General features: G+C 47.8%; 2 protein-coding genes and 2 long non-coding RNA genes across 4 annotated transcripts in view; 2 read left to right on the top strand and 2 right to left on the bottom strand.

Annotated features, from left to right (window-relative positions):
• Positions 1–10716, bottom strand: part of LOC307208930 — a 50744-nt gene extending 40028 nt beyond the window's left edge. The window contains exon 1 of the long non-coding RNA XR_013835268.1: positions 9630–10716. This is a non-coding gene — a long non-coding RNA (uncharacterized lncRNA). The remainder of the gene's footprint in view (positions 1–9629) is intronic.
• The window catches only part of PYGL (glycogen phosphorylase L), a 61769-nt gene extending 48841 nt beyond the window's left edge, over positions 1–12928 (top strand). Inside the window, exons 16-21 of the mRNA XM_079988330.1 lie at positions 590–648; positions 1843–1984; positions 4694–4901; positions 6542–6676; positions 8743–8809; positions 11530–12928. Of these exons, the coding sequence (XP_079844456.1) occupies positions 590–648; positions 1843–1984; positions 4694–4901; positions 6542–6676; positions 8743–8809; positions 11530–11730 (812 nt within the window). The 3' untranslated portion in view covers positions 11731–12928. The remainder of the gene's footprint in view (positions 1–589; positions 649–1842; positions 1985–4693; positions 4902–6541; positions 6677–8742; positions 8810–11529) is intronic.
• ABHD12B (abhydrolase domain containing 12B) overlaps positions 12921–24933 on the bottom strand; it is a 32806-nt gene continuing 20793 nt past the window's right edge. The window contains exons 10-13 of the mRNA XM_079956559.1: positions 22757–22839; positions 19273–19351; positions 15102–15226; positions 12921–13057 (exon numbers count right to left, since the gene is read on the bottom strand). Of these exons, the coding sequence (XP_079812685.1) occupies positions 13033–13057; positions 15102–15226; positions 19273–19351; positions 22757–22839 (312 nt within the window). The 3' untranslated portion in view covers positions 12921–13032. The remainder of the gene's footprint in view (positions 13058–15101; positions 15227–19272; positions 19352–22756; positions 22840–24933) is intronic.
• Positions 16826–24933, top strand: part of LOC307209066 — a 31734-nt gene continuing 23626 nt past the window's right edge. The window contains exon 1 of the long non-coding RNA XR_013835299.1: positions 16826–17297. This is a non-coding gene — a long non-coding RNA (uncharacterized lncRNA). The remainder of the gene's footprint in view (positions 17298–24933) is intronic.

Genomic DNA, 24933 nt, shown 5'->3' with positions numbered 1-24933 from the left:
CGTGACCCCATGGACCAGAGCACGCCAGGCACTCCTGTCTTCCACTGCCTCCCGCAGTTTGGTCAAACTCATGCTGGTATCTTCGAGAACACTGTCCAACCATCTCGTCCTCTGTTGTCCCCTTCTCCTTGTGCCCTCCATCTTTCCCAACATCAGGGTCTTTTCCAGGGAGTCTTCTTTTCTCATGAGTTGGCCAAAGTATTGGAGCCTCAGCTTCAGGATCTGTCCTTCCAGTGGGCACTCAGGGCTGATTTCCTTCAGAATGGAGAGGTTGGATCTTCTTGCAGTCCATGGGACTCTCAAGAGTCTCCTCCAGCACCATAATTCAAAAGCATCAATTCTTTGGCGATCAGCCTTCTTGAGTCTCAAAGCGGCTCACATTCTCCTTTCCCTTCCTCCCCCACAACAAACACTCTGTGAGGTGAGTGGGGCTGAGAGACTTCAGAGAAGTGTGACTGGCCCAAGGTCACCCAGCAGCTGCATGTGGAGGAGCAGGGAAGCGAACCCAGTTCACCAGATTATGAGTCCACTGCTCTTAACCACTACACCATGCTGACTTTCATGTTGTGCTCTCCTTTCTTTCCCACAGGCATCAAGCGAGACCCCATGAAGCTGTTTGTGCCCCGGACGGTGATCATTGGCGGCAAAGTAAGCGATGGGTTTGCGCTGCACATTTCGAGAGGGGACAGACTAGGATCTGCTGGGGTGCCTCTTTTGGGCTGCCCTTGGAAGTGCCTTCCTGCCTGCCTGCCTGCCTTGGACTTGTCAGTGGCCAACGTACCACATCTTGTGGGAGGGAGTTCCACCGATGAATAATTAAGCCCTGTGTGAAGGAATGCTTTTCTTCACCCTTCCTGATGCTACTACCCATCCAGAGTGCTAGTGTTGAGGGGGAATGAGAAAAACACCTCCCTAAAGCATAATTTCATGTACTTCTAACGTGACCACACACCACCACCACAAAAGGAGAGTGTGAGGTGTTGATGGGGAATTTGTGCAGCTGAAAAGTCTGCTTAAACAACAACAAAAATAGACCTAGAAAGCATCTGGAGGGTCCTGGTTTCCGGGAAGCTAGGGGGAAGCGCAAGGATGTCCTCTTTATTGTGGATTCTGTTGGAAACACGCCCAGGAATGAGGCATTCCCAAAGTAAAGGAAGGATTGAACTCTGATTAATAAGAATACACACAGAGGCTTGAACCAGCAAGACTCTCGGAAGGGTGCGTATAATAATCTCTCCCCCCAGCCCCTGGCCCAGGTCGTTTTATTCACAAAAGAGCTTTTTACAGAGTGTTCGTAAGAACCAATCAGATATCTTCTGAGCATTTCAACAAACCCCACGTGGGGACAAAGTTAAACTACAAACACTAGTTAAGCATGCATACTTTTGGGGTAAATGAATGAAAACTACAAAGGAGTGCATTCAGCAACCCCGAAGGTCATAAACAATCAATACACATGATAAGAAGGATGGCCAGGAGACCAGCGATCATTGTCACCTTCATGTGAGATCTGTTTCCTGGCCCTAAGATTAACATTCTAAGATTAACATATCAGAAAAGCTACATCAAAGAAACTGCCCACTGTCTTTGATGACCCAGGACGCCTGTCTGTCTAAGTGGGTACATGACTTGTGAAGAAAGAGAAATGGAACAGGGATGCAGAGGTGTGGATTGATCAAGAATCATATCAAAATAGTTTAAACCCAGTCAGCGCAATGTTTTCATTGCTGACACAGACGGCTTACTCTATATTTGTTATCATTCCTCATAGCAATCCCACCTGATCACTATACCAGCTGCCACTGTTCCTTCTAAGTGCTTGCGTTTCTGCCCTGCTTGTAGGCTGCTCCTGGCTACCACATGGCCAAAATGATCATCAAGCTCATCACTTCCGTGGGCCATGTGGTCAACAACGACCCTGTGGTGGGGAACAAGCTGAAGGTCATCTTCCTGGAAAACTACAGAGTCTCGTTGGCCGAGAAAGGTAAGGCCAGCATCGTCTGTCACTGGCAAGAGCTGGCGTCTAAAAGCCTTGAATCATTTCTCCTGGCAAATGGGCCTAAGAGTCAAAATGTGTTTCAAACTGCACTTGTGCCTCATTGGCTTTCCCTACGACATTTTTCCTGTACCCTCTTCCTTTGGCTAAAATGTTGGGGGCGGGAGAACATATCTGTGGTCCTCTAGATCAATGTTTCCCAACCTTGGGCTTCCAGCTGTTTTCAGACTACAATTCCCATCATCCCTGACCACTGGTTTTGCTAGCTAAGGATGATGGGAGTTGTAGTCCAAACACAGCTGGAGGCCCAAGGTTGGGAAACGCTGCTCTAGATATTATTCAACTCCACCTGAACACCAATTGCTGGAAACTGAAGGAAGGGAAAGGGCTCTGGGGCCCATTGGGTTGTATTGTATCCAACTAAGTTCTACTCTCAGAAGAACCATTCAAATTGATGACAATGACTAACTTGGGTCCATTGCTCTTTGCGGAATCCAGTCTTCACATGACAGAGGGCTTGCAGTAGAGCTTCATTAACAGACCTTAAACATTTGATGGATTGAATTTATAATCCCGCCTTTTTCTCCAAGGAGCTGGTTGTCCCCCTCCTCATTTAATATCCACAACCTCCTTGTGGGGTAAAGGTAAAGGTAAAGGGACCCCTGACCATTAGGTCCAGTCGTGGCCGACTCTGGGGTTGCGGCGCTCATCTAGCTTTATTGGCCGAGGGAGCCGACGTACAGCTTCCGGGTCATATGGCCAGCATGACTAAGCCGCTTCTGGCGAACCAGAGCAGTGCATGGAAACGCCGTTTACCTTCCCGCCGGAGTGGTACCTATTTATCTACTTGCACTTTGACGTGCTTTCAAACTGCTAGGTTGGCAGGAGCAGGGACCGAGCAACGGGAGCTCACCCTGTCGTGGGGATTCGAACCGCCGACCTTCTGATCGGCAAGTCCTAGGCTCAGTGGTTTAACCCACAGCACCACCCGCTAACCTTGTGGTGTAGGTTAGGCTAAAAGGCAACGACTGGCCCAAGGTCACCCAGTGAGCTTGATAGCTAAATGGGGATTCAAACCCTTGTCTCTCCCAGGTCCTACTCCAACACTTTCTTCTTCTTCTTCTTCTTTGGCGATCACTCGTAGCCAAGTAAGATTGTCTTCCATAAACACGGTTTTAACAGTGAGTCCGCAAGTGACTGTGGAAGCCAATTCTGGATCCACACGTACTTCCACAGTGGGGACATTGGTGTCTGGGCGGTAGTTGATCACGGTGTGCCTTCCTCTTAGCACGTTTCGCCCTTGTGTCCTGAGTTCGAGTGTCTTCAAAGCCCATGACACCTTTGGTAAAGGCTGTTCTCCAACTGGAGCGCTCGCAGGCCAGCGTTTCCCAGTTGTCAGTGTTTATACTACATTTTTTAAAGATTTGCCTTGAGACAGTCTGTAAACCTCTTTTGTTGACCACCAGGCATTACGCTTTCCATTTTAAAGTTGAGAATAGAGTAGTTGCTTTGGAAGACGACAATCAGGCATCTGCACAACATGACCAGTCCAACGAAGTTGATGTTGAGGAATCATTGCTTCAACACTGGTGATCTTTGCTTCTTCCAGTACACTGGCATTAGTTCGCCTGTCTCCCCAAGTGATGTGTAAAAGCAAACAGTGTTATACCAGGTCAGGCTATTGGCCCTAACTCAGAGTTGTCTCTTGGGCAGAACAGCTTCTCCCTCAGCCTTTATTACTATTACTATTACTATTATTATTATATTATTATTATTAGTAGTAGTAGTAGTTTTCAATTACAATAATCCAATAATATCCTCATTATAACAAAGCCAAATTATAATTCAATTTGTAATACCAATAATTCAGACGCCAAATTATACAATTTAGGTAGCCTCCCACGTGCTAGAATTGATGCTTTACTTTATTTCTGTGTTCCAAAATCTTCTAAATTTCAATTACTCTCAAGTCAAAATAACATTAAATCCCTTATACAGCAACTGCAGTTTTAACAACTTCCATTTGTATTGACACATTGAATGATTTATAAATCTACAGGTGAAGCATTCAAACTACATCCTTGTTCTTCCTGTGAGTGGCAGTTACTCTGTCCGTAATGTTTCTTCCTGTCCTTGTAAAATGTTACGTCTATCTTTTCCTGGTTGTTGCTGTCCTCCATCATGCCTTGGGCAGAGCTGATATCCCATTGTTGTTTCAGAAGTTCTCCATTCCTCTCCATTTCCCGTGGTTCATTGTTTGCAACTTTAGCAGCAGCTGCCGAAATCACACTGTCCCAATAAATATCCTGTTTTCGCCATTTTTCTCTCGGCCTGGGAAGGAGAAGAAGCTGTCCAACTTCAAATAACTCAGTACTGAACCTTATCAACTCCTTGGCAAGCTCGCAGATTCCTCTCCCTCAGCCTTTAAATTGGGAAAAGCCAGAAATTGAGACATTTTTTCCCAGTTGCCCCACTGAGCTACACCCTTCCCTTTCCTCTAGGTGCAAGGCAGTTTGATACGTCCATATAACACAGTTGCTTGTTTGATTCTGCATGGGGTTTTTTTCTGATTACCTGCTGCGAGACGTCATTTTTGGCTGTGACAGAAATGGAAACTAATAATAATAATAATAATAATAATAATAATAATAATAATAATGGACTGCAGGAATGGCTAAAATTGCACCCTCTTGGCAGTGATCCCAGCCACAGATCTTTCGGAGCAGATTTCCACGGCAGGCACCGAAGCCTCTGGCACCGGCAACATGAAATTCATGCTGAACGGAGCCCTGACCATTGGGACAATGGATGGCGCCAACGTTGAGATGGCAGAGGAGGCTGGAGAAGAGAACCTCTTCATCTTTGGCATGAGAGTAGAGGATGTGGCAGAGCTGGACCGGAGAGGGTGAGTATGGCAGAAGCGAAAGTCTCGCCCACACTTTTTGCTTGACCTGTATTTTGATTGGATTGTGCACGGATGAATTCCACCCCCCCCCACCCCCCGGTTCCAAGAGCTTTTCTCTTTTTTCTTTTAAAATTTTTTAAAAATATATTTACAGTGGTACCTCTGGTTACGTACTTAATTCGTTCCGGAGGTCCCGTTAAAGCATCCATGATTAAATGGGTGCAAGATATTGGGGAAAATACTATACTTGAACAATGGGGAAAATTGGGGAAAGATGATATGAAATTCACTGTGTGTTATATATTGAAAGAAAATTACCTTAAAATGCAACATAGATGGTAATTAACACCTGAAAGAATAGCAAAAATGAATAAAAATTGTGGCGATGTCTGCTCTCGATGCAGCACAGAAAAAGGTACTGTGATGCATATCTGGTGGAATTGTTTACACATCAAACAATTTTGGGAAACAATATATAATGAAATGAAAAAAAATGTTCAGATATTCATTTAGGAAAACATCAGAAAGTTTTCTATTGGGAATAGTGGCAGGAAGTCTAAAGGAAGAGGACAAGACATTATATTTATACGCAACAGTAGCCGCAAGGGTATCGATTGTGAAAAATTGGAAAAGTGTTATAATACCAACAAGTGGCTTGCCAAATTCTTGGAGTATTACAATATATCCAAAACAATGGGAGAAATCGGAAGGATCTCAAAAGAGAGGATAGACAAGGACTCCAGGAGCTTTTCTCATTGCTTCATGGTTGTGCCTTGCAAAAGTTTGATCTTGCCCACTGAATTGGATCTTATCCGATGTGCAGAAAATCCAGAGATTTTGCTTATGGTAAGATCAGATTTTAGACCCTTTGCATATGTTAATGGTGCAGGTCAATAATTGCTCAATAATTTGAGTCACCCTACAGTTTGGAGGCGGCTGTTATGGCAATTCTGTTGGCAAAGTTAATTTGCCTAATACAGATGGAGTCCGGATAAATGCAAAAACCAGACAGTACTGAACAAAAACAGTATATAAATCGAAGAGGAAGACTCCCTCCGAATTGCACAGCCAGTCAGAACATGTGCTGCCTCAGTAAATGTGATTCCTCCATGTGAAACAATAGTTCCACCTATCTCCATCTTGACAAGTTGGCTTTCATGTGAGCGTAATTAACCCTTAAGTTACAAACCAAATGATCCCTGCTGCTGAACTTCCAACAGATTTTCCTCACCAAATCAAGGGAGGTCACATGTCTGCCCCTCCTGGTATAACAAAATGAGATAGCTGAGGATGTCTTGTGACTGCAAAGCCAGGAGCACGTAACAAACCAGGCAGAGGGCCTTCTTGGTAGTGGCGCCCACCCTGTGGAACGCCCTCCCATCAGATGTCAAAAGAGAAAAACAAGTACCAGACTTTTAGAAGACATCTGAAGGCAGCCCCGTTTAGGGAAGCTTTTAATGTTGAATACGTTATTGTATTTTGATATTCTGTTGGAAGCCACCCAGAGTGGCTGAGGAAACCCAGCCAGATGGGCAGGGTATAAATTATTATTATTATTATTATTTTATTAATTTTAATATACATGGCCATCGGTAGTATTCAGTATGTGTGCTAAAGGTTTTCCTCCCTCTTTCCATCAGGTACAAAGCTCAGGAATATTACGAGAGGCTTCCTGAGCTGAAGCAAGCTATGGATCAGATCAAGAGTGGATTCTTTTCACCAAAAGAGCCCGACCTTTTCAAAGATTTGGTCAACATGTTGTTCTACCATGACCGGTGAGTGGAGACCCCTTTGCAGCAACCTGTTGACAACTTTGGTTGCTTGTGCCACACTCTGTAACTTGCCTCTGTGCCTCAATCACAGCAGGGTCTGCTTTCCCTGACCCTCCACTCTGGAAAAAGTTTAAGGAACATAGAATTGGGACCCCAAGGGTCATCCAGTCCAACCCCCTGCAGTTCAGGAATCTCTGCTAAAGCATCCAGCCTCTGCTTCAAAACCAAGGAAGGAGAGTCCACAACTTCCTGAGGGAGACCTTTCCGCTGTTGAACAGCTCTTACTGGGGTGTAGATATGTACAATTTTTTTGGCAAAGGGTGTTTAAGGGGATAGCAGAAATCACAGGGTTAAAGCTGACCAAAAGTCCAGAGGTAGCATCATTATCAATTTACGATGGGGTGGAACGCGGAAGCTAAAAAAGCCAATGCAATTCTGGGCTGCATCAATAGGAGTATAGCATCTAGATCAAGGGAAGTAATAGTGCCACTGTATTCTGCTCTGGTCAGACCTCACTGGGAGTACTGTGTCCAGTTCTGGGCACCACAGTTCAAGAAGGACACTGACAAACTGGAACGTCCAGAGGAGGGCAACCAAAATGGTCAAAGGCCTGGAAACGATGCCTTATGAGGAACGGCTAAGGGAGCTGGGCATGTTTAGCCTGGAGAAGAGGAGGCTAAGGGGTGATATGATAGCCATGTTCCAATATATAAAAGGATGTCACATAGAGGAGGGAGAAAGGTTGTTTTCTGCTGCTCCAGAGAAGCGGACACGGAGCAATGGTTCCAAACTACAAGAAAGAAGATTCCACCTAAACATTAGGAAGAACTTCCTGACAGTAAGAGCTGTTTGACAGTGGAATTTGCTGCCAAGGAGTGTGGTGGAGTCTCCTTCTTTGGAGGTCTTTAAGCAGAGGCTTGACAACCATATGTCAGGAGTGCTCTGATGGTGTTTCCTGCTTGGCAGGGGGTTGGACTCGATGGCCCTTGTGGTCTCTTCCAACTCTATGATTCTATGGAAGGTTCACTGGCTATGAAGGGCTTGCTCACAAATTTATTGACAGCCGCACGAATTATTACAGCTAGGAAGATGGAAGGGGCAAGCAGAAAATAAAATGTTATAATGGTACAAAGAGGTTTGCGATATAAGCTATTAATGATAAATTAGCGTGTGCCATTAAGGTAAGATAGGGAATATGCAGGAGAAATGATTTTTGAGGAGATATGGAGGGTGTTTGTAGAATTTGTACTGTTAAAACGGAAAGGGGTCAAACCATCGCAAGTGGTGTTGAAATTTTGGGAGGTTGGATAGCTATAATGGAATGGTCTCAGGGAGCACATTTTTATGATTATGTGTGATTAATTCTTGATTTAATGATCAAAAAGTGAAAGGGGGGAAAGGTTCTTCCTGATGTCAGGGCCTCTTGAGGACCCTGTTTTTATTTTGACAGGACACTGGACTTTGATGGTGGCCTTCCTATTTATGTGTAAAATAATAATACAGTGGTACCTCGGGTTACAGACGCTTCAGGTTACAGACGCTTCAGGTTACACACTCCGCTAACCCAGAAATAGTGCTTCAGGTTAAGAACTTTGCTTCAGGATAAGAACAGAAATCGGGCTCCAGCAGCGCGGCGGCAGCAGGAGGCCCCATTAGCTAAAGTGGTGCTTCAGGTTAAGAACAGTTTCAGGTTAAGAACAGAACTCCAGAACGAATTAAGTACTTAACCCGAGGTACCACTGTAATACAGTCATACTTCGGGTTAAATATGCTTCAGGTTGAGCATTTTCAGGTTACACTCCGCGGCGACCTGGAAGTAATGGAACGCATTACTTCTGGGTTTCGCTGCTCGCGCATGCACAGACGCTCAAAAGGACGTCACGCTCATACGCGGAAGCGGCGAATCGTGACCCATGCATGCGCAGACGCGGGTTGCGTTCGCTTCAGGATGCGAACGGGGCTCCGGAACGGATCCCGTTTGCATCTGGAGGTATAGTGATAAAAAAAAGGGTCTTCATTGTTCAGGCATAAGCCCCCCTAACGCCCGCTCTGACTCCTTCCTCGAATAGATTCAAAGTCTTCGCAGACTACGAAGCTTACGTCAGATGTCAAGACAACGTCAGTCAACTCTACATGGTAAGCTGGGCGGGGGGTGTTTGCCTGCTGCCAGCGGTCTCCTGAGATCGCCTTACCCTGTGTAAATGCACTCGCTTCGATCGGCCAAACTGGCCCCGTTCCAGGCACCGCATAATGCCCGTTCCACATTTGTAAGAAGGGCTTTCAAGCGAGGTGCTAGGAGAGGCTGAAGCCCAGGGGGGCCTCGTACCATTGCTCACCTTCCCAGATTCTCCGAAATGGAGCGAGAGGGAAAGCGCCCCTCCGCCAACACCACGGCCCTTTTTCTGGAGTTCTCCCAATATACATGGTCCTCTGGGACAGCAGGGAGGAGAGGAAGTTGTTCCAAAATGCAACAGATTCCTGGCTGGGCGTTCCCCTATAGCTACAGCTGCACTAGTTTTCAATTTGTTTCCAGGCCCAGTTCGAGGTGCTCATATTGGTGTTCATGCCCTGGGACGCAGGTGGCGCTGTGGTCTAAACCACTGGGTCTCTTGGGCCTGTCGATTGGAAGGTCGGCGGTTCGAATCCCCGCAACGGAATGAGCTCCCGTTGCTCTGTCCCAGCTCCTGCCAACCTAGCAGTTCAAAAGCATGCCAGTGCAAGTAGATAAATAGGTACCACTTCGGCGGGAAGGTTAACGGCGTTTCCATGCGCTCTGGCTTCCATCAGTGTCCCATTGCGCCAGAAGTGGTTTAGTCCTGCTGGCCACATGACCCCAAAAGCTGTCTGCGCACAAACACTAGCTCCCTCGGCCTGTAAGCAGAGATGAGCACCACAACCCCAGAGTCGCCTTTGACTGGACTTAACCATCCAGGGGTCCTTTACCTTTACATTTTACCTTTAATGCCCTAAATGACTCAGGTCCCAAATATATAAGGACAACCTCCTTCCCTACAGACCATCTCAGGTGCTGAGTCCAGCAGAGGAGGTCCTCTTCGTAGTTCTCCTGCCCTCAGACGCTTAGGGGTGTCAGCCTGGGGTGAGAGGACCTTTTCTGTGGTGGCCCCTAAGATGTGAAACTCCGTCCTCATAGAGGTGTGTCTGGCACCTTCATTATACAGCTTCCAGAGAATGCTGTAGATTCACCTCTTTACCTTGGCTTTGGACAACTGAGGTGTATTATTTGTGGCTGCAAGTTGTTTAAACCTGCTTTTAATACTATGTTTTAATGTTGTGACCTGCCCTGGGACCTTAAAAGAGAGAGGGGGGCGGAAAACACTAGTCTAGCCATAAATACACAAGTTATTTAGCCTGCATACTTTCTGTCTCCCACGCACACCTGTGTTTAGTAAACTGTGGCCTTTTGTAGTTTCCTGGGTGTGCTTATTAACTCCATGCTTGATCACCTGTGGCTATTTCATCAGCATCCTTGTAGCTCAGGTGTGACTCACCTGTGGCCCTCCAGGTGCTGCTGGACTAAAACTCCCTTAATTCCTGGCCATTGGCCATGCTGCTTGCTTGGGGTCCAAAACAGTTCTCCCTCCTCCCTCCTGTAGCTGAAATCCCTCCTTGTTACAATTCTGCAGGTACAGTGAAGTTTTTCCTTCACTCCTATATTTTGAGATTCTTCTACATGCTGCACTTCCTATGTAGTTCTCATCTTGCTGCTTCTTGCAAGATAACCACCTAGAACAGTGGATCCCAATTGGTAGTCTGCAAACCCCAACTGATGTCCATGGCACATACCCATTGACTGACTGTTTGTGGGCGCCGTGTGCTCGCACGGGTCACATGACTTGCACAGGAGCGAAGCCCGGAAGACGTACGTTTGCTCTGCGACATGTTGGCACCATTCACAAAACAAGAACTACTACAGAGATATAGAGATTTTCAAAAGAAGGGGGTTCGTGGCTTGGCTTTTGAAAAACAGGGGTCTGCAGTTCCTAGCTAACTGGGAACCACTGACCTAAAATGTATAATAATAATAATAATTTTATTATTTATACCCCGCCCATCTGGCTGGGTTTCCTCAGCCACTCTGGGCAGCTCCCCACAGAATATTAAAAACATGATGAAACATCAAACATTAAAAACTTCCCTAAGCAGGGCTGCCTTCAGATGTCTTCTAAAAGTTATGTAGTTTTTATCTGCTTGACATCTGACGGGAGGGCGTTCCACAAGGTGGGTGCCACCACCGAGAAGGCCCTCTGCCTAGTTCCCCTGTAACCTCACTTCTTACAGGGAGGGAACTCCCAGAAGGTCCTCAGAGCTGGACCTCAGTGTCTGGGCTGGACAATGGGGGTGGAGACACTCCTTCAGGTAAAATGCTGTCTGATTTCCCTACCATGAAACATGGGGCTGGGTTAGGTTGGAACTTGAAACAAACCGTTGCTTTGGCCCGGAGTGTTTTGTTGAGCAGTCAAAAAGAACTCTGCACATGGAAATGAGAGACTTCCGGTTGGTCGCCCAGTAATGGCAGATGGGAGCTCTTTCAGCTGAAAGAGCCCCAGTGCTGTGAAGCAGGGGGAGACCGCAAGAGCGTCACGGTCCCCCGGGAAAACCTCAGATCGGGCGTTCTGAGGATGGTGGGTGCCCTTTGGCGACCCCGGTAACCAGGGGGATTTGAGGAAGTCACTTAACAATGTTACCAAGATTGGTTTAATTACAAATAGGATGTTTGTTTGTTTGTTTTAATTTTTTTGGGAAATTAATTTAAAAATTTGAAGGGGGAAAAAGGAAATGAGACCTTTGCGACTCTCAAGTCAGCTTCTTCTTTTTGGCCTATCTCCTTTTCTCAGAACACCAAGGAGTGGACCAAAATGGTGATCAGGAACATCGCCGCCTCCGGGAAGTTCTCCAGCGACCGGACCATTAAAGAGTACGCCCGGGACATCTGGGGGGTGGAGCCTTCCGACTTGAAGATCCCGCCCCCCAATGTGCCCCGGGACGTGGCGGACGAGATGCTGGCCAACGACACGTCCGAAAAGATGCACGTCTGAGTTTGCACGAGTCGCGAGGAGTTAGCTCTACCCGAGTAGTGAGTGTGCGGTCCTGTGTGGTTTGTGCGAGGCTGGCTCACGCTTGTTTAGTGACGCTAACAGTAGTTAAAAGTTGTGGGCTCTTTTTCTTTCTGCTTTTATTGGCATTGAAAGGGGAATCTGACTTATTCCGTGAATTCTGCAGAAGTGCAAAGCGAGTTGAAGGGCACTTCTGAGTGTCATGAACCCTCCCCCTCCTCCCCCTCCCTTGGCAGCCTGGGAATTCCTAGTCCTAAGTCTCTTTTTCGAAGGTCCCAGGATGGGGCTGCTGTTGAACCTCCTGCAAAACCAGCTTCCAGGAGGGACCGATGGCAAGATCGAGTCAACAAGCTGCTCTTTTGCATCCTCAACTCTTTTTAAAAGATAACAAAGGGATTGGTTACCCATCAGATAAACCCTTCGCAGAGGGTGTGGACCTGTCTGGGGAGAGAGGTGTGTCGAAAATGGTGGCAGCAGAATCCCTGGGGGTCTTAATGTTGCTGTCTCAGCCATCTTGTGGCCAAGGATCTTCCCCCCCAAAAAGGGGCCCCTGCTCCAACTTGCCTATGACGACATCCAGACTCCCTTTCTGCATTTCAAAGCTCTGTCTCTGAGTCTGTTGTTTTGGGTTGTTTTATTCTCCCAGCATTTGGCAAATGGCAGTCGGGTTTTCTGTGGCTTGTTATCTGCTCTGATTTGGAATTAAAATGTGGGTTTTCCCAGGAGAAGCACTGGAAGGGGAAAAAACCCACCCACTCAGATGCAGAAAGTACAGACCTGTGCCTGGAAAGTGGGGTGCAAAAGGACGTCTGGCTGAGCCCTATAATCTGTCCTACAGTCGCTGGACCAAAGTGCTTTTAACGGATACCCTGAGGTATTGCAGCAGGTGCTATGTGTTCAGTGCCATTGGTGCGCTCAGCAGGTACATGCCAGCTGCTTGCGCGCAGTGAGAAAGATGCGCTAGGAAGGGGAGAGAGAATGTCCTGCTCAGGTAGTGCTTAAAATATCCACTTTTAGGTGCATTAATACAAAAAAGAAGCAGTAAACCCCACATCTATGCACGGGCTGCATGCATCAGTTTGTGTTCTCCCCGCTTTCTTGTCTCCCGGGTCCACGCCACAAATCTTGCATTCCTGGAAATTCACCTGGTAAAATAAAAACGAAATCCACTCTTCCTGTTCAGGGCTCGTTTTATTATCTGTAGCAATTTGAACTGGAGTATGGTACAGCGTTCCTTGCGGGGGGGGGGGGGTCAGCGGCTATTCTCTTCCTGCGTTGCTGCTGTCACTTAACACTCTGGAGGAAATTCCTGTTTGGGAACAGGAGGGAAACAAAGAGGCATGATTTATATTCCTTCAGCCGGGGGCCATGCCAAGTATCTACTTAGGCAGGGATGTCTTAAGCAAATATCCACCCGGCCGCCTCAGCATCTCACAGGCTCAGTCGCCCCCGAACTCACGGCGCAGAGCCACCCACAGCAGAAGAGCCCGCCACAGCGCTTCAACCAATGGGAGGCCACTTCCCCAGACTCAACCCTTGGGCCCCAGACTCTCAGCCTGGCGCCCCTGAGAGCCCAGCGCCCGGGTGCCCCGCACCCCTAGCACCTATGGGTAAGACGGCCCTGCAATTAGGCTGTCTTTAGGCTGGGACAGGGTTTCCCAAACTTGGGTCTCTATCTGTTTCTGGACTACAACTCCCATCATCCATGACCCATGGGCCCTGCTAGTTAGGGATGATGGGAGTTGTAGTCCCAAGTTTTGTAAACTCTGGTGCAACATTTGGGCGGAAGAGTACACTCTGTATGTGGGTGCACATATATGCCATTTCAGTAAATATGGAAGGTGTGTTTGTTTTAAATTGGGGGAAGTGATCCACTTGCAGTAGACCAGCCACTTCTGAGGATGTCTCCCCATCACCTAGGTCAAGTGTAGCCAATGTGGTTTCTTCTGTCTTATATTGGACTACAACTCCAATATACAGTGGTGCCTCGCAAGACGACAAGAATCCGTTCCGCGAGTCTCTTCGTCTTGCGGTTTCTTCGTCTTGCGAAGCAACCCTATTAGCGGATTAGCGCTATTAGCGGCTTAGCGGCTATTAGCAGCTTAGCGGCAAAGCAGCTAAGCGGCTATTAGCGGCTTAGCGGCTTAGAAAAAGGGGAGGGAGCGAAAAAAATTGCAAGACTCGCAAGACGTTTTCGTCTTGCGAAGCAAGCCCATAGAGAAATTCGTCTTGCGAAGCACCTCGAAAAACAGAAAACCCTTTCGTCTAGCGGGTTTTTTGTCTTGCGAGGCATTCGTCTTGCTGGGCACCACTGTAACATGGAGGAAGCCACATTAGCTCTGCAAGAACTTCCCAGCCACTGAAAACCACCTCTGACCGCAGGGCCAATAATAATAATAAGAAGAAGAAGAAATTATTATTTATAGCCTGCCCACAGGGCAGGCGCAACTACCAAGAAGGCCTTCTGCCTGGTTCCCTGTAGCTTCACTTTTTGCAGTGAGGGAACCGCCAGAAGGCCCTCGGAGCTGGACCTCAGCGTCTGGGCAGAACGATGGGGGTGGAGACGCTCCTTCAGGTATACTGGGCTGAGGCCATTTAGGGCTTTAAAGATCAGCACCAACACTTGGAATTGTGCTCGGAAACATACTGGGAGCCAGTGTAGGTCTTTCAAGACCGCTGTTATGTCTTGACATAACAGGCCCAAGTGCTGCTGTGGCATTTAAGCATGTTCTTCTTGGTCATGCAATGGAGAGACATGTTCCCTTCGCCTGCCATCCTGATTTCTGCAATGATCACAGAGTTATTTTAAAAAATACTGAGGTTATACAGTCATACCTCAGGATGAATACGCTTCAGCTTAAATATTTTTGGGTTGCACTCTGTGGCGACCCGGAAGGAACGAAGCCACTCGCACATGCGCAGACACTCAAAATGACATCACGCGCATGCACGGAAGCGGCGAAACGCGACCCGTGCACACACAGATGTGCAGTCGTGTCTTAGGTTCGCTTCAGGATGCGAATGGGGCTCCAGAACGGATCCCGATCGCATCCAGAGGTACCACTGTACTGCTAATGGACAGGGCAGGAGGGTTGGACAGTCTCTCTCATCAAGGTGCAGGAGCGATGAAGAAGGGGTCCTTCCTCTTGCAAAGAGCCAAGGCAAACAGCCTGGGATAAAGGCTGCTTCTTGGGCTTCCAGCACAGCAAATTTGCACATCCTCCCCTCTGCTGCAGGAGACAGCTGCGTGTGCCCAGCTCCTTGCTTCATCCCAGCCCTCAAAGTGTCAAAGGGAAATCAGGGGCTGGGGACCCCATTCTGCAAAAGCGTTTCTCTTCCTTCCGCCCACTTACTTGAGAATGCCGGCAAGATCAGGGTGGAAGGAAATGTAGTCGTGTCCTAAGCCCAGGGCAGAAGGTAAAGGAATAAACACGACGTTCTCTTTCTTCTCCGAAGCGTTGTATGCAATCTCAAAGAGCTGTAAGGGAACGAATGAGGCAGGTTGCAGCATCTGGGGTTTCTTAGTTTCATAGAATCTTACGGGGGTCGTCTAGTCCAGGGGTTGGCAACCTAAGGCCCATGGACCGGTAGTGCCCCACGAGGCTTGTCTAACTGGCCCATGGCGACCCCTGCCACTGCCCGCTCTTAGCGACGTGGGGACCAACTTCTGGGTTGATGGTGCCTGTGTGGGTGCTCATGTGTGCTCTCCCGAACCGGATGTGCGCTGAAAATAGTGTGTGCGCATGCGCACAGGTGCTCCTCCAACCCAGAAGAGTATGCATGCGCACACGCTCCGGCCCATCCTCTGACAGACAGAGCGTTAACCAGCCCATCCTCGGATAAGGTTGCTGACCTTTGATTTAGGCCATTCCCCTGCAGTGCTGGAATCTCAGCTAAAGCATCCAGGATAGATGGCCATCCTATTGGTAAAACCTATTTGGTGTTTTGCAACTTTCCGACTAGTTGTAGGACCTTAGCCAGACCTAGCAGAGTACACGCAGAATTCACGGAAGCAATTGGCGACTTGGCTGCAGACCGGATAGATGAAGCAGGAACCAGGAACTTGTAGTTAGGTGTTTATTACATACAGTGGACTATTTACACGAACAGAACACGGATCTTTAGCTAGCGCTCTCTGACACGACTCACAACTCCTACACTGACACACAGAACTCTGAACCTCTGAACTCCCTGAACTAACTCATTCCAGTTAGTAGGCCATTAATTATCACTCCCTTGAAAGAGCTTGACCAATCAGGGAGCTGTCTGCATTTCTCTGCAGGCAGCCAGACCAGGCAGACTTACTCATTCAGATTGCCTTCTGCCTGTCTGCCAAACCTTAATTGACTCTGTGTGAGTAGCTGCACGTACAGTTTCCCAACACATCCAACCTCTGCTTAAAGACCTCTAAGGGAGGAGAGACCACAACCTCTCGTGGGAGTCTGACAGTAAGAGCTGTTTGACAGTTGAACAAAGTTTTTCTGAATGTCTAGTCGGAATCTCCTTTCTTGCAGCTTGAAGCCACGGGTTCGAATCATTGCCACTGTATTCTGCTCTGGTCAGACCTCACCTGGAGTACCGTGTCCAGTTCTGAGCACCACAGTTCACGAAGGACACTGACAAACTGGAACGTGTCCAGAGGAGGGCAACCAAAATGGTCAAAGGCCTGGAAACGATGCCTTATGAGGAACGGCTAAGGGAGCTGGGCATGTTTAGCCTGGAGAAGAGGAGGTTAAGGGGTGATATGATAGCCATGTTCAAATATATAAAAGGATGTCACATAGAGGAGGGAGAAAGGTTGTTTTCTGCTGCTCCAGAGAAGCGGACACGGAGCAATGGCTCCAAACTACAAGAAAGAAGATTCCACCTAAACATTAGGAAGAACTTCCTGACAGTAAGAGCTGTTCGACAGTGGAATTTGCTGCCAAGGTGTGTGGTGGAGTCTCCTTCTTTGGAGGTCTTTAAGCAGAGGCTTGACAACCATATGTCAGTTGTGCTCTGATGGTGTTTCCTGCTTGGCAGGGGGTTGGACTCGATGGCCCTTGTGGTCTCTTCCAACTCTATGATTCTATACCCTCCAGAGCAGAAGAAAACAAGCATGCTCCCACCCCTTAAGATATTTGAAGATGGCCATCATATCTCTTCTCAGTCTCCTCTTTTCCAGGCTAAACATACCCAGCAACCCTTCCTCATAAGGCTTGGTTTCCAGACCCTGGATCATCTTGGTTGCCCTCCTCTGCGCACGTTTCAGCTTGTCAACATCCTTCTTAAATTGTGGTGCCCAGAATTGGACACAGTATTCCACGTGTTGTCTAACCAAGGCAGAACAGAGTGGGGCTATCGCTTCCCTTGATCTGGGCACTGTTGATGCAGCCTAGAATAGCATTAGCTTTGATTTTCCTGCTGCATCACACTGTTGACTCATGTTCACTAAGTCCCCTAGATCCTTTCCACATGTACCGCTAGTAAGTTAGGTGTCCCCCATCCTATATTTGTGCATCTGGGCGCTGTGGTCTAAACCACAGAGCCTAGGGCTTGCCGATCAGAAGGTCAGCAGTTCGAATCCCCGTGACAGGGTGAGCTCCCATTGCTCAGTCCCTGCTCCTGCCAACCTAGCAGTTCGAAAGCACCTCAAAGTGCAAGTAGATAAATAGGTACCGCTCCGGTGGGAAGGTAAACGGCGTTTCCGTGCGCTGCTCTGGTTTGCCAGAAGCAGCTTAGTCATGCTGCCCACATGACCCGGAAGCTTTATGCCGGCTCCCTCTGCCAATAAAGCAGGATGAGCGCCGCAACCCCAGAGTCGGCCACGGCTGCACCTAATGGTCAGGGGTTCCCTTTACCTTTACCTCTTCCTGCCTAAGTGCAGAACCTGACATTTGTCCCTATTGAAATACATTTTGTTAGCTTGCACCCAGGTCTCCAATCTGTTAAGGTCAGTTTGAATTCTGCTTCTGTCTTCTGCAGCATTAGCTACCCTTCCTAGTTGGGTGTCATCTTCAAATTGGATGAGCACCCCCTCAATTCCTTCAAGTCATTTATAAAGTCATTGAACAATAACGGGCCCAGGACCGAACCCTGCAACACCCCACTATCGCTTTTTTCCAGGATGACGAGGAACTATTAACTGCAATACATACAATCATAAAAAGGATCAAACTGAGAAACAGATACACACGACTTGTGATTTTTTATTATTATGGTTTTATCCCACAGAGATCATGGTGGTTTCCAAAGCTTCCCCCCCCCTTTCCCTCATCTTATCCTCTCAACAGCCCTGTTAGGTAGGTTAGGGCTGAGAGAACTTGCAGCGGGAACACAGGACGTTTTGTGAGCTGGAATTGGAAACAGCATCATGTTCTGACAGTCTCATCGCTAGCCCTTCTGCAAAATCACACCTTGCGGTGCGAGGTGAGGCATCGGCCTGTGGCTTCATTTCCACTGTCAAAATCCCCACCTCCAACTTGGCCCTGACTTTAAAACTTCTGATGCCTTCAGAAGTGTCAGGGAACTGCCATCAGGGCCAGAGGGAGAGAGCGGGCTCCAGAGGGATTCCAGAGAGCGTCCCGGGATTGGGAGAGGCAGCCCATCTTCTGGGGAAGGGAATCAGCGTAGCACCAGTGGAGAAGGGGGGGCAGATGGGGGAATCGGTGAGGCGGTCCCATGACTCCTCGCCGAGGACCAGCGGGGAGAGTAAGGGTCCTCCGCTGCCCACACCCTCCTTGCGCAGAAGGCTTCCACGCAGGGAGAGTAGGTGGAGACTAGGCATTAAAGAGCCTCTTTGCTGGAAGAAGTTCAAGAAACACCCACTGACACATTCTGCCAGTGATTGAGACAGCCACGGGCGAGTGGCTGTCCAGACAGAAAAGGTTCACTCAGGCAACCCAGCCAGGTGTGGCACCGGTTTACGCACGAGCAACCCCTAGAACCATTACAAGAAGGTTCAAAGCATGTTGCAGCATTTAAAAAAAAAAATTATATGTAGATTGAACAACCCATTCACCACTCCCTCTCAAAATGAGCACCCTGGTCCCTCTGAAATAAATGCAGCTTGCTTTGAATGTTCAGGAAATGACTAAGCAACAAGGAATTCAAAGCAGAAGTTGCAAAGGATGTTTTAGAGCAGCGCATGGGTACCAGTTGCCCTACGGCTGTTGGATTGCAACTTCCGTCAGTCCCAGCCATCATAGCCCAGAGCCAGGGATGATGGGAACTACAGTCCAACAATCCCAGAAGGGACAAATGTTCCCTAGCCCAGTTTGAAAGTGTAACCTATCTGACCTTGCATTTTCAGCCCTAGAATGGCAATGACAAATAGTCGCTCGCCTAGGACGAGAAGAACTGTGTCCCTAGGCGACCAAACAAGGAGCCCTTTGTAATTGTGAAAATAATCCATAGTTCTGCCCACCCACCCCCACCCTGCCACCATTTTACTCGCTAAGTGAGCAGATAACCATGGAGGCATGGCCTTCCCACTTTTAAAAGAAACGAAGAAAGAAGATTAGAATAGTACAAAGGTTTTGTTACCTTTCTTCCATGCTGTATTGGTATGATCGCATCGTCTTCTGCATGAATGATCAGGATAGGACTGGACAACACTTGGACGCTGCAGGTGGAGACAGAATGCAATGAACCACCAAGCATTTGGTTATCCTGGTTTTATCCTGCATCTTTGACCAAACCCTGGCTCCCAAAGTGATTTGGAAAATTAGAACACGAGATGATTAGATTTATATACCACCCTTCATCTGAAAATCACAAGACAGTTTATGAAATAGGTGGAACTTTAGCCGAGAAGCTGGTTAAATCAATTAAATTTGCACGGGAGTAATTTAAAAAATGGTTTTTAAGCAAGAGTCATACTTTGGCTTTAGATGTGATGTAGAACAATCTTAGAAGAGGCATTCTCTCTCTCTCTCTCTCTCTCTCTCTCTCTCTCTCTCTCTTTTTTTTTTTTTTAAGTGTGAGGCCAGCTACAAAGCCTTTCCTGATGGCCCACCTGGTCTCCAATATAATTTTTCAGTGGTAGGAGCCCCACCAAGCAGGGAACAGATTTAAGAGTCTAGAAGTCCCACATGGTTTTTATTCTAAAGGGCAGGGCTGGGCAGAGCAGTGACCCAGTAAGCAGCAAGAATTGTCCCTCCTTTCTCATCAGTTTGATCATTTGGTGACCAGGGAAGAAGTCATAATCCCCATTCTCATCTGATTTTTACAGATCCCCTGAGGGGAGGGTGGTCTCTCTCTGCATACATAGAGGAAGTCTGCAAGAGTGAGGGGTAAAACCCATTTTGTTCAGGCGCTTTTGGCTGGCATGTGGACCCCAGTGGGGTGATGGCCAAGGGTGAACACAGACCCCAAAATAGTTCCCCAACCTGTGCCTTAAGGATGATGCCTCCCAAATTAAATTGCAATTTTTAGTTATTTAAGAAAATTTGAATACCGCTTGGTTGCAACAAAACCTCAAAATGGTTTACCAAAAATCTATTTTTTAAAAATATATATATATACAGTGGTACCTCGGGTTAAGTACTTAATTCGTTCCAGAAGTCTGTTCTTAACCTGAAACTGTTCTTAACCTGAAGCACCACTAATGGAGCCTCCCGCTGCCACCGCGCGAATTCTGTTCTCATCCTGAAGCAAAGTTCTTAACCCGAGGTACTTTTTCTGGGTTAGCAGAGTCTGTAACCTGAAGCGTATGTAACCTGAAGCGTATGTAACCCAAGGTACCGCTGTATCTATAAAGGACAGTTTAAAAAACATTCAAACACTAATTAAAACCAATGTTAACCTAAAAAACACACATGTAACTTCCACGTGTCTGGAAAAGGTTTTCCGCAGGCGCTGGAAACCGTACAGCAAAGACAGCTGTCAATAAAGCAGGGAGTTTTGAAGTGTAGCAGCCACCACACTAAATGTGTACAACAAGTATTGTGCAGCGCCTATAACACTGCCAGATCCGCAGATCGAAGCAGTCGAGAAGGCACATGTGCAAGACGAAATGCCGTATTTTTCGCTCCATAAGACACACCTGACCATAAGATGCACCTAGTTTTTAGAGGGGGAAAGCCCCATTTTTTGGGGGGGGGGTCAGCTCACAGTTGTGCAGCTTCGTTTGCAAAGGGGAAAAGGCCCTTTTTTTGAGGATCAGCTCAAAGTTGTTGAGCTTCCTTTGTAAAGGGAAAAAAATCCTGTTTTTATGGGGTTCAACTCGCAGTTCTGCAGCTTCTTTAGGAAAGGGAGCTGTTTCTACAGTTTCCAGACAGGTAATCTAATCAGCCAGTCGCATGTCGCTGGGGAAACAAACAGCCTCCATCTGCAGAACATTCAGCAATGGAGGCCTGGGCAAGAGCCAGCAATCGACCGCACATTCGCTCCATAAGACGCACAGACATTTCCCCTTACTTTTTAGGAGGAAAAAAGTGTGTCTTATGGAGCGAAAAATACAGTAGTCCATAATGTGGAATGTTAATGGATATCTTAATCTTTTTTCCATATTTATTGCCGAGTTTCTCTTTTGAATGTTTTAAAGATTTGTTTTCACTGAACATTGTGATAAGAATTTTATGGTCTTAGATATATGGTAATGTTCATAAGTGTACCAACCAAGCACGTACATGGATCAGCACAGGAAGACCAACCTGAAACCATTTTGATTCCCAAACTAACCAAATGTTTTCTCTGCAAGGTCAAAGTGGGAAAGCCTCCCATTGTCTCTTTCCTCACAAATCCTGTCTTAAGGGCACATTTAAGATATGAATAGGGTGTGAGCCTGTGACCTGGCCCAGGAACTAAGTATTTATCATTACAAAAGACTAGCCAGGCTCCCCAGGCAATCCAATCAAGTAACCTGCCAGACAGGAAATAAACAACAGGAGAAAAACAACATTCAAATTTCTGTTTTAGACCGCCTTTTTTGTGATGTAGGTGTGATGTATCTGAGGGGTGGTCTTACATTACACCCCTTCTGTGAAGTATGTATGATGTTTCTGTGGGTGGTCTTGATCTAAAAGGTAAAGGTAAAGGTACCCCTGCCCGTACGGGCCAGTCTTGACAGACTCTGGGGTTGTGCGCCCATCTCACTTAAGAGGCCAGGGGCCAGCGCTGTCCGGAGACACTTCCGGGTCACGTGGCCAGCGTGACATCGCTGCTCTGGCGAGCCAGAGCCGCACACGGAAACGCCGTTTACCTTCCCGCTGGTAAGCGGTCCCTATTTATCTACTTGCACCCGGAGGTGCTTTCGAACTGCTAGGTTGGCAGGCGCTGGGACCGAGCAGCGGGAGCGCACCCTGCCGCAGGGATTCGAACCGCCGACCTTTCGATCGGCAAGTCCTAGGCGCTGAGGCTTTAACCCACAGCGCCACCTGCGTCCCACCAGGTCTTGATCTACAGGGTGGCAATTTCAAAAGTCTTTATAAGGCCTTGCATGCCATTTTTCAGGGTTCCTCCTCTCTCCTGCGGGTGAGGGGAGCACCCTGTTGCAACAGATCAATAAAGATCAGGCTTACTAGCTACTTTGCTTCTCAATATTCTCTGGTTGGCCTCTGTTATTTTCTCCTACCAATAGAGAACCTATGTAAGGACTCTATATGGGCTCTTGGATACCCCATAAGGGAAAAGGTCAATTTTTGTTTATAACAACAGCCAGTGTGCGTAATGGTTAAGGGTGTTGGAGAGCAGGGTTCGAATCCCCTCTCAGCCATGAAAGCTCACTTGGGTCAGCCTCACAAGTTTGTTGGGAGGATGATGTGGGAAAGAAGAGAACCATGTGCACCGACTTGGAGATCCTTGGAGGATAGAGGTGGTATATAAATGTTAATAATAACGATAATATTCTCTTTGTAAACCATTTTAAGGGTTTTGCTTTGTTTTTACAATTAAGCGATGCATGCCTTTTAGGAAACAAAACAAAATAAGAGGACACCTGTTTTGCTCAAGTGTACGCAGACTTCTACAGGGGCAGGTGCCCCAAACAGAACCACCTCGCTGCCACCGTGGCACCCTTCGGACTCACTTTTTGTCATTTGGGAAGATCATTCCCGCGAGAGCCATCGTGTCTAAGATCAGATAGTCAAAGCCAGGAAACTTGCGGTAGATCTGTTTCAAGAAAGAGCAGGTGACTCGTTAGAAGAAGTTGCAGCGGAACAGAGAGCCTGAAAAAAGGTGGACATTTTCCATGGATGGAAAATGCCTTTGTGCAATTGCCCCAGTAAATGTGTCAGTAAAGCAAACGTGTGTGGGGCAAGGGGGGGTCTCTATTGCTGCAATATCAGTGGCAAGAGGAGTCCACATTCCAAATATAACATACTTTCTGGCTGAGGATTTATGTCAGGGGTCAGCAAGGTTTACCTGGCCTGGGCCAGTTCACTCCAGTGGAGATCCCTCCGTGGGTGGATGGCGGCTAACAGATTGAGGTTGAATCCTAACAAGACATAAGTACTGTTTTTGGGGGACAGGGAGCGGACTGGTGTGGAAGACTCCCTAGTCCTGAATGGGGCAACTGTGCCCCTGAAGGACCAGGTGCACAGCCTGGGAGTCATTCTGGACTCACAGCTGTCCATGGAGGCACAGGTCAATTCTGTGTCCAGGGCAGCTGTCTACCAGCTCTCTCTGGTACACAGGCTGAGACCCTCCCTGCCCACAGACTGTCTGGCCAGAGTGGTGCATGCTCTGCTAATCTCCCACTTGGACTACTGCAATGCACTCTACGTGGGGCTACATTTGAAGGTGACCCGGAAACTACAGTTAGACAGAATGAGGCAGCTAGACTGGTGACTGGGAGCGGCCGCCGAGACCATATGACACCAGTCCTGAAAGACCAACTTTGGCTCTCAGTACGTTTCCGAGCACAATTCAAAGTGCTGGTGCTGACCTTTAAAGCCCTAAATGGCCTTGGTCCAGTATACCGGAAGGAGCGTCTCCACCCCCATCATTCTGCCTGGACACTGAGGTCCAGCACCGAGGGCCTTCTGGCGGTTCCCTCACTGCGAGAAGCCAAGTTACAGGGAACCAGGCAGAGGGCTTTCTCTGTAGCAGCACCTGCCCTGTGGAACGCCCTCCCACCAATGTCAAAGAGAAGAACAACTACCAAACTTTTAGAAGACATCTGAAGGCAGCCCTTTTAATGTTTAATAGGTTACTGTATTTTAGTGTTTTGTTGGAAGCCGTCCAGAGTAGCTGGGGGGATTCAGCCAGATGGGCAGGGTATAAATAAATTATTATTATTATTATCATCATCATCCGTGGGCCAGAGCGCGCATGCGCCCGCAATTTTCTGTGTCTGCACAGGCGCAATTTCTGGCATCTGTGTCTGTGCAGGTGCGATTTCCCGCATCTGCGCAGATGCGATTTCTGGCGCTGCAAAAGTGAGTCCCCATGCTGTGCTGCGCTGGTTTAGCACAGCGCGCGGGGACTCGCAGAGAGGGTGGCTCAGTTTGGGGGCAGTTCATGGGCCAGTTAAACGACCCCCGGGGGGGGGGGGCGCTTATGGCCCATGGGCCTTCAGTTGCCAACCCCTGGTTAAGGTTTTTCCCAATGGTAATTACCGTATTTTTCCCTCTATAAGACACACTTTCCCCCTCCTAAAAAGTAAGGGGAAATGTGTGTGCGTCTTAAGGAGTGAATGCAGGCTGCGCAGCTTTTGCTGAAGCCAGGAGAGGAAGAGGGATCAGTGCGCACCGATCCCTCTTTCTCTCCTGGCTTCGCTTCGCTGGAGAGCCGCTGTGCAGCTTTCCCTCTCTGCGCAGCGCCCCTTCAGCGAAGCGGGAGGAGAAAGGGAGTCCCTTCCCTTTCTCCTCCCGCTTTGCTAGAGAGGCGCTGAGCAGAGAGGGAGAGAACATTTTTTTTCTTGTTCTCCTCCTCTAAAACTCGGTCTGTCTTATGGTCGGGTGCGTCTTATAGAACGAAAAATACGGTGCATTTGGTGGTCCAGAAAAGGCCTTTAGATCATCCTTGTTTTTAATTTACGCACACAGTTTGCAAAGCACATAAACCAATGGCACAAAAAATTAAAAAAACAAAACCACACAGCATAATTAAAACACACAACAAAGCTAGCATATAAATGTCCATGATAAGACAGACTCATTAAAACAGCACAGCATTGAAAACATGATATGCAGATTGAGAGATCAAGGGAATGCCTGTGTAAACAGAAGCCTCCCCAGATGCTGGCAGGTCGCCACTTTTGAC

Source organism: Podarcis cretensis (genome assembly GCF_951804945.1).
Source record: "Podarcis cretensis genome assembly, chromosome: 1".
In the NCBI taxonomy this organism is placed as follows: domain Eukaryota; kingdom Metazoa; phylum Chordata; class Lepidosauria; order Squamata; family Lacertidae; genus Podarcis; species Podarcis cretensis.
This window is presented reverse-complemented; position numbering and strand designations above follow the sequence as displayed.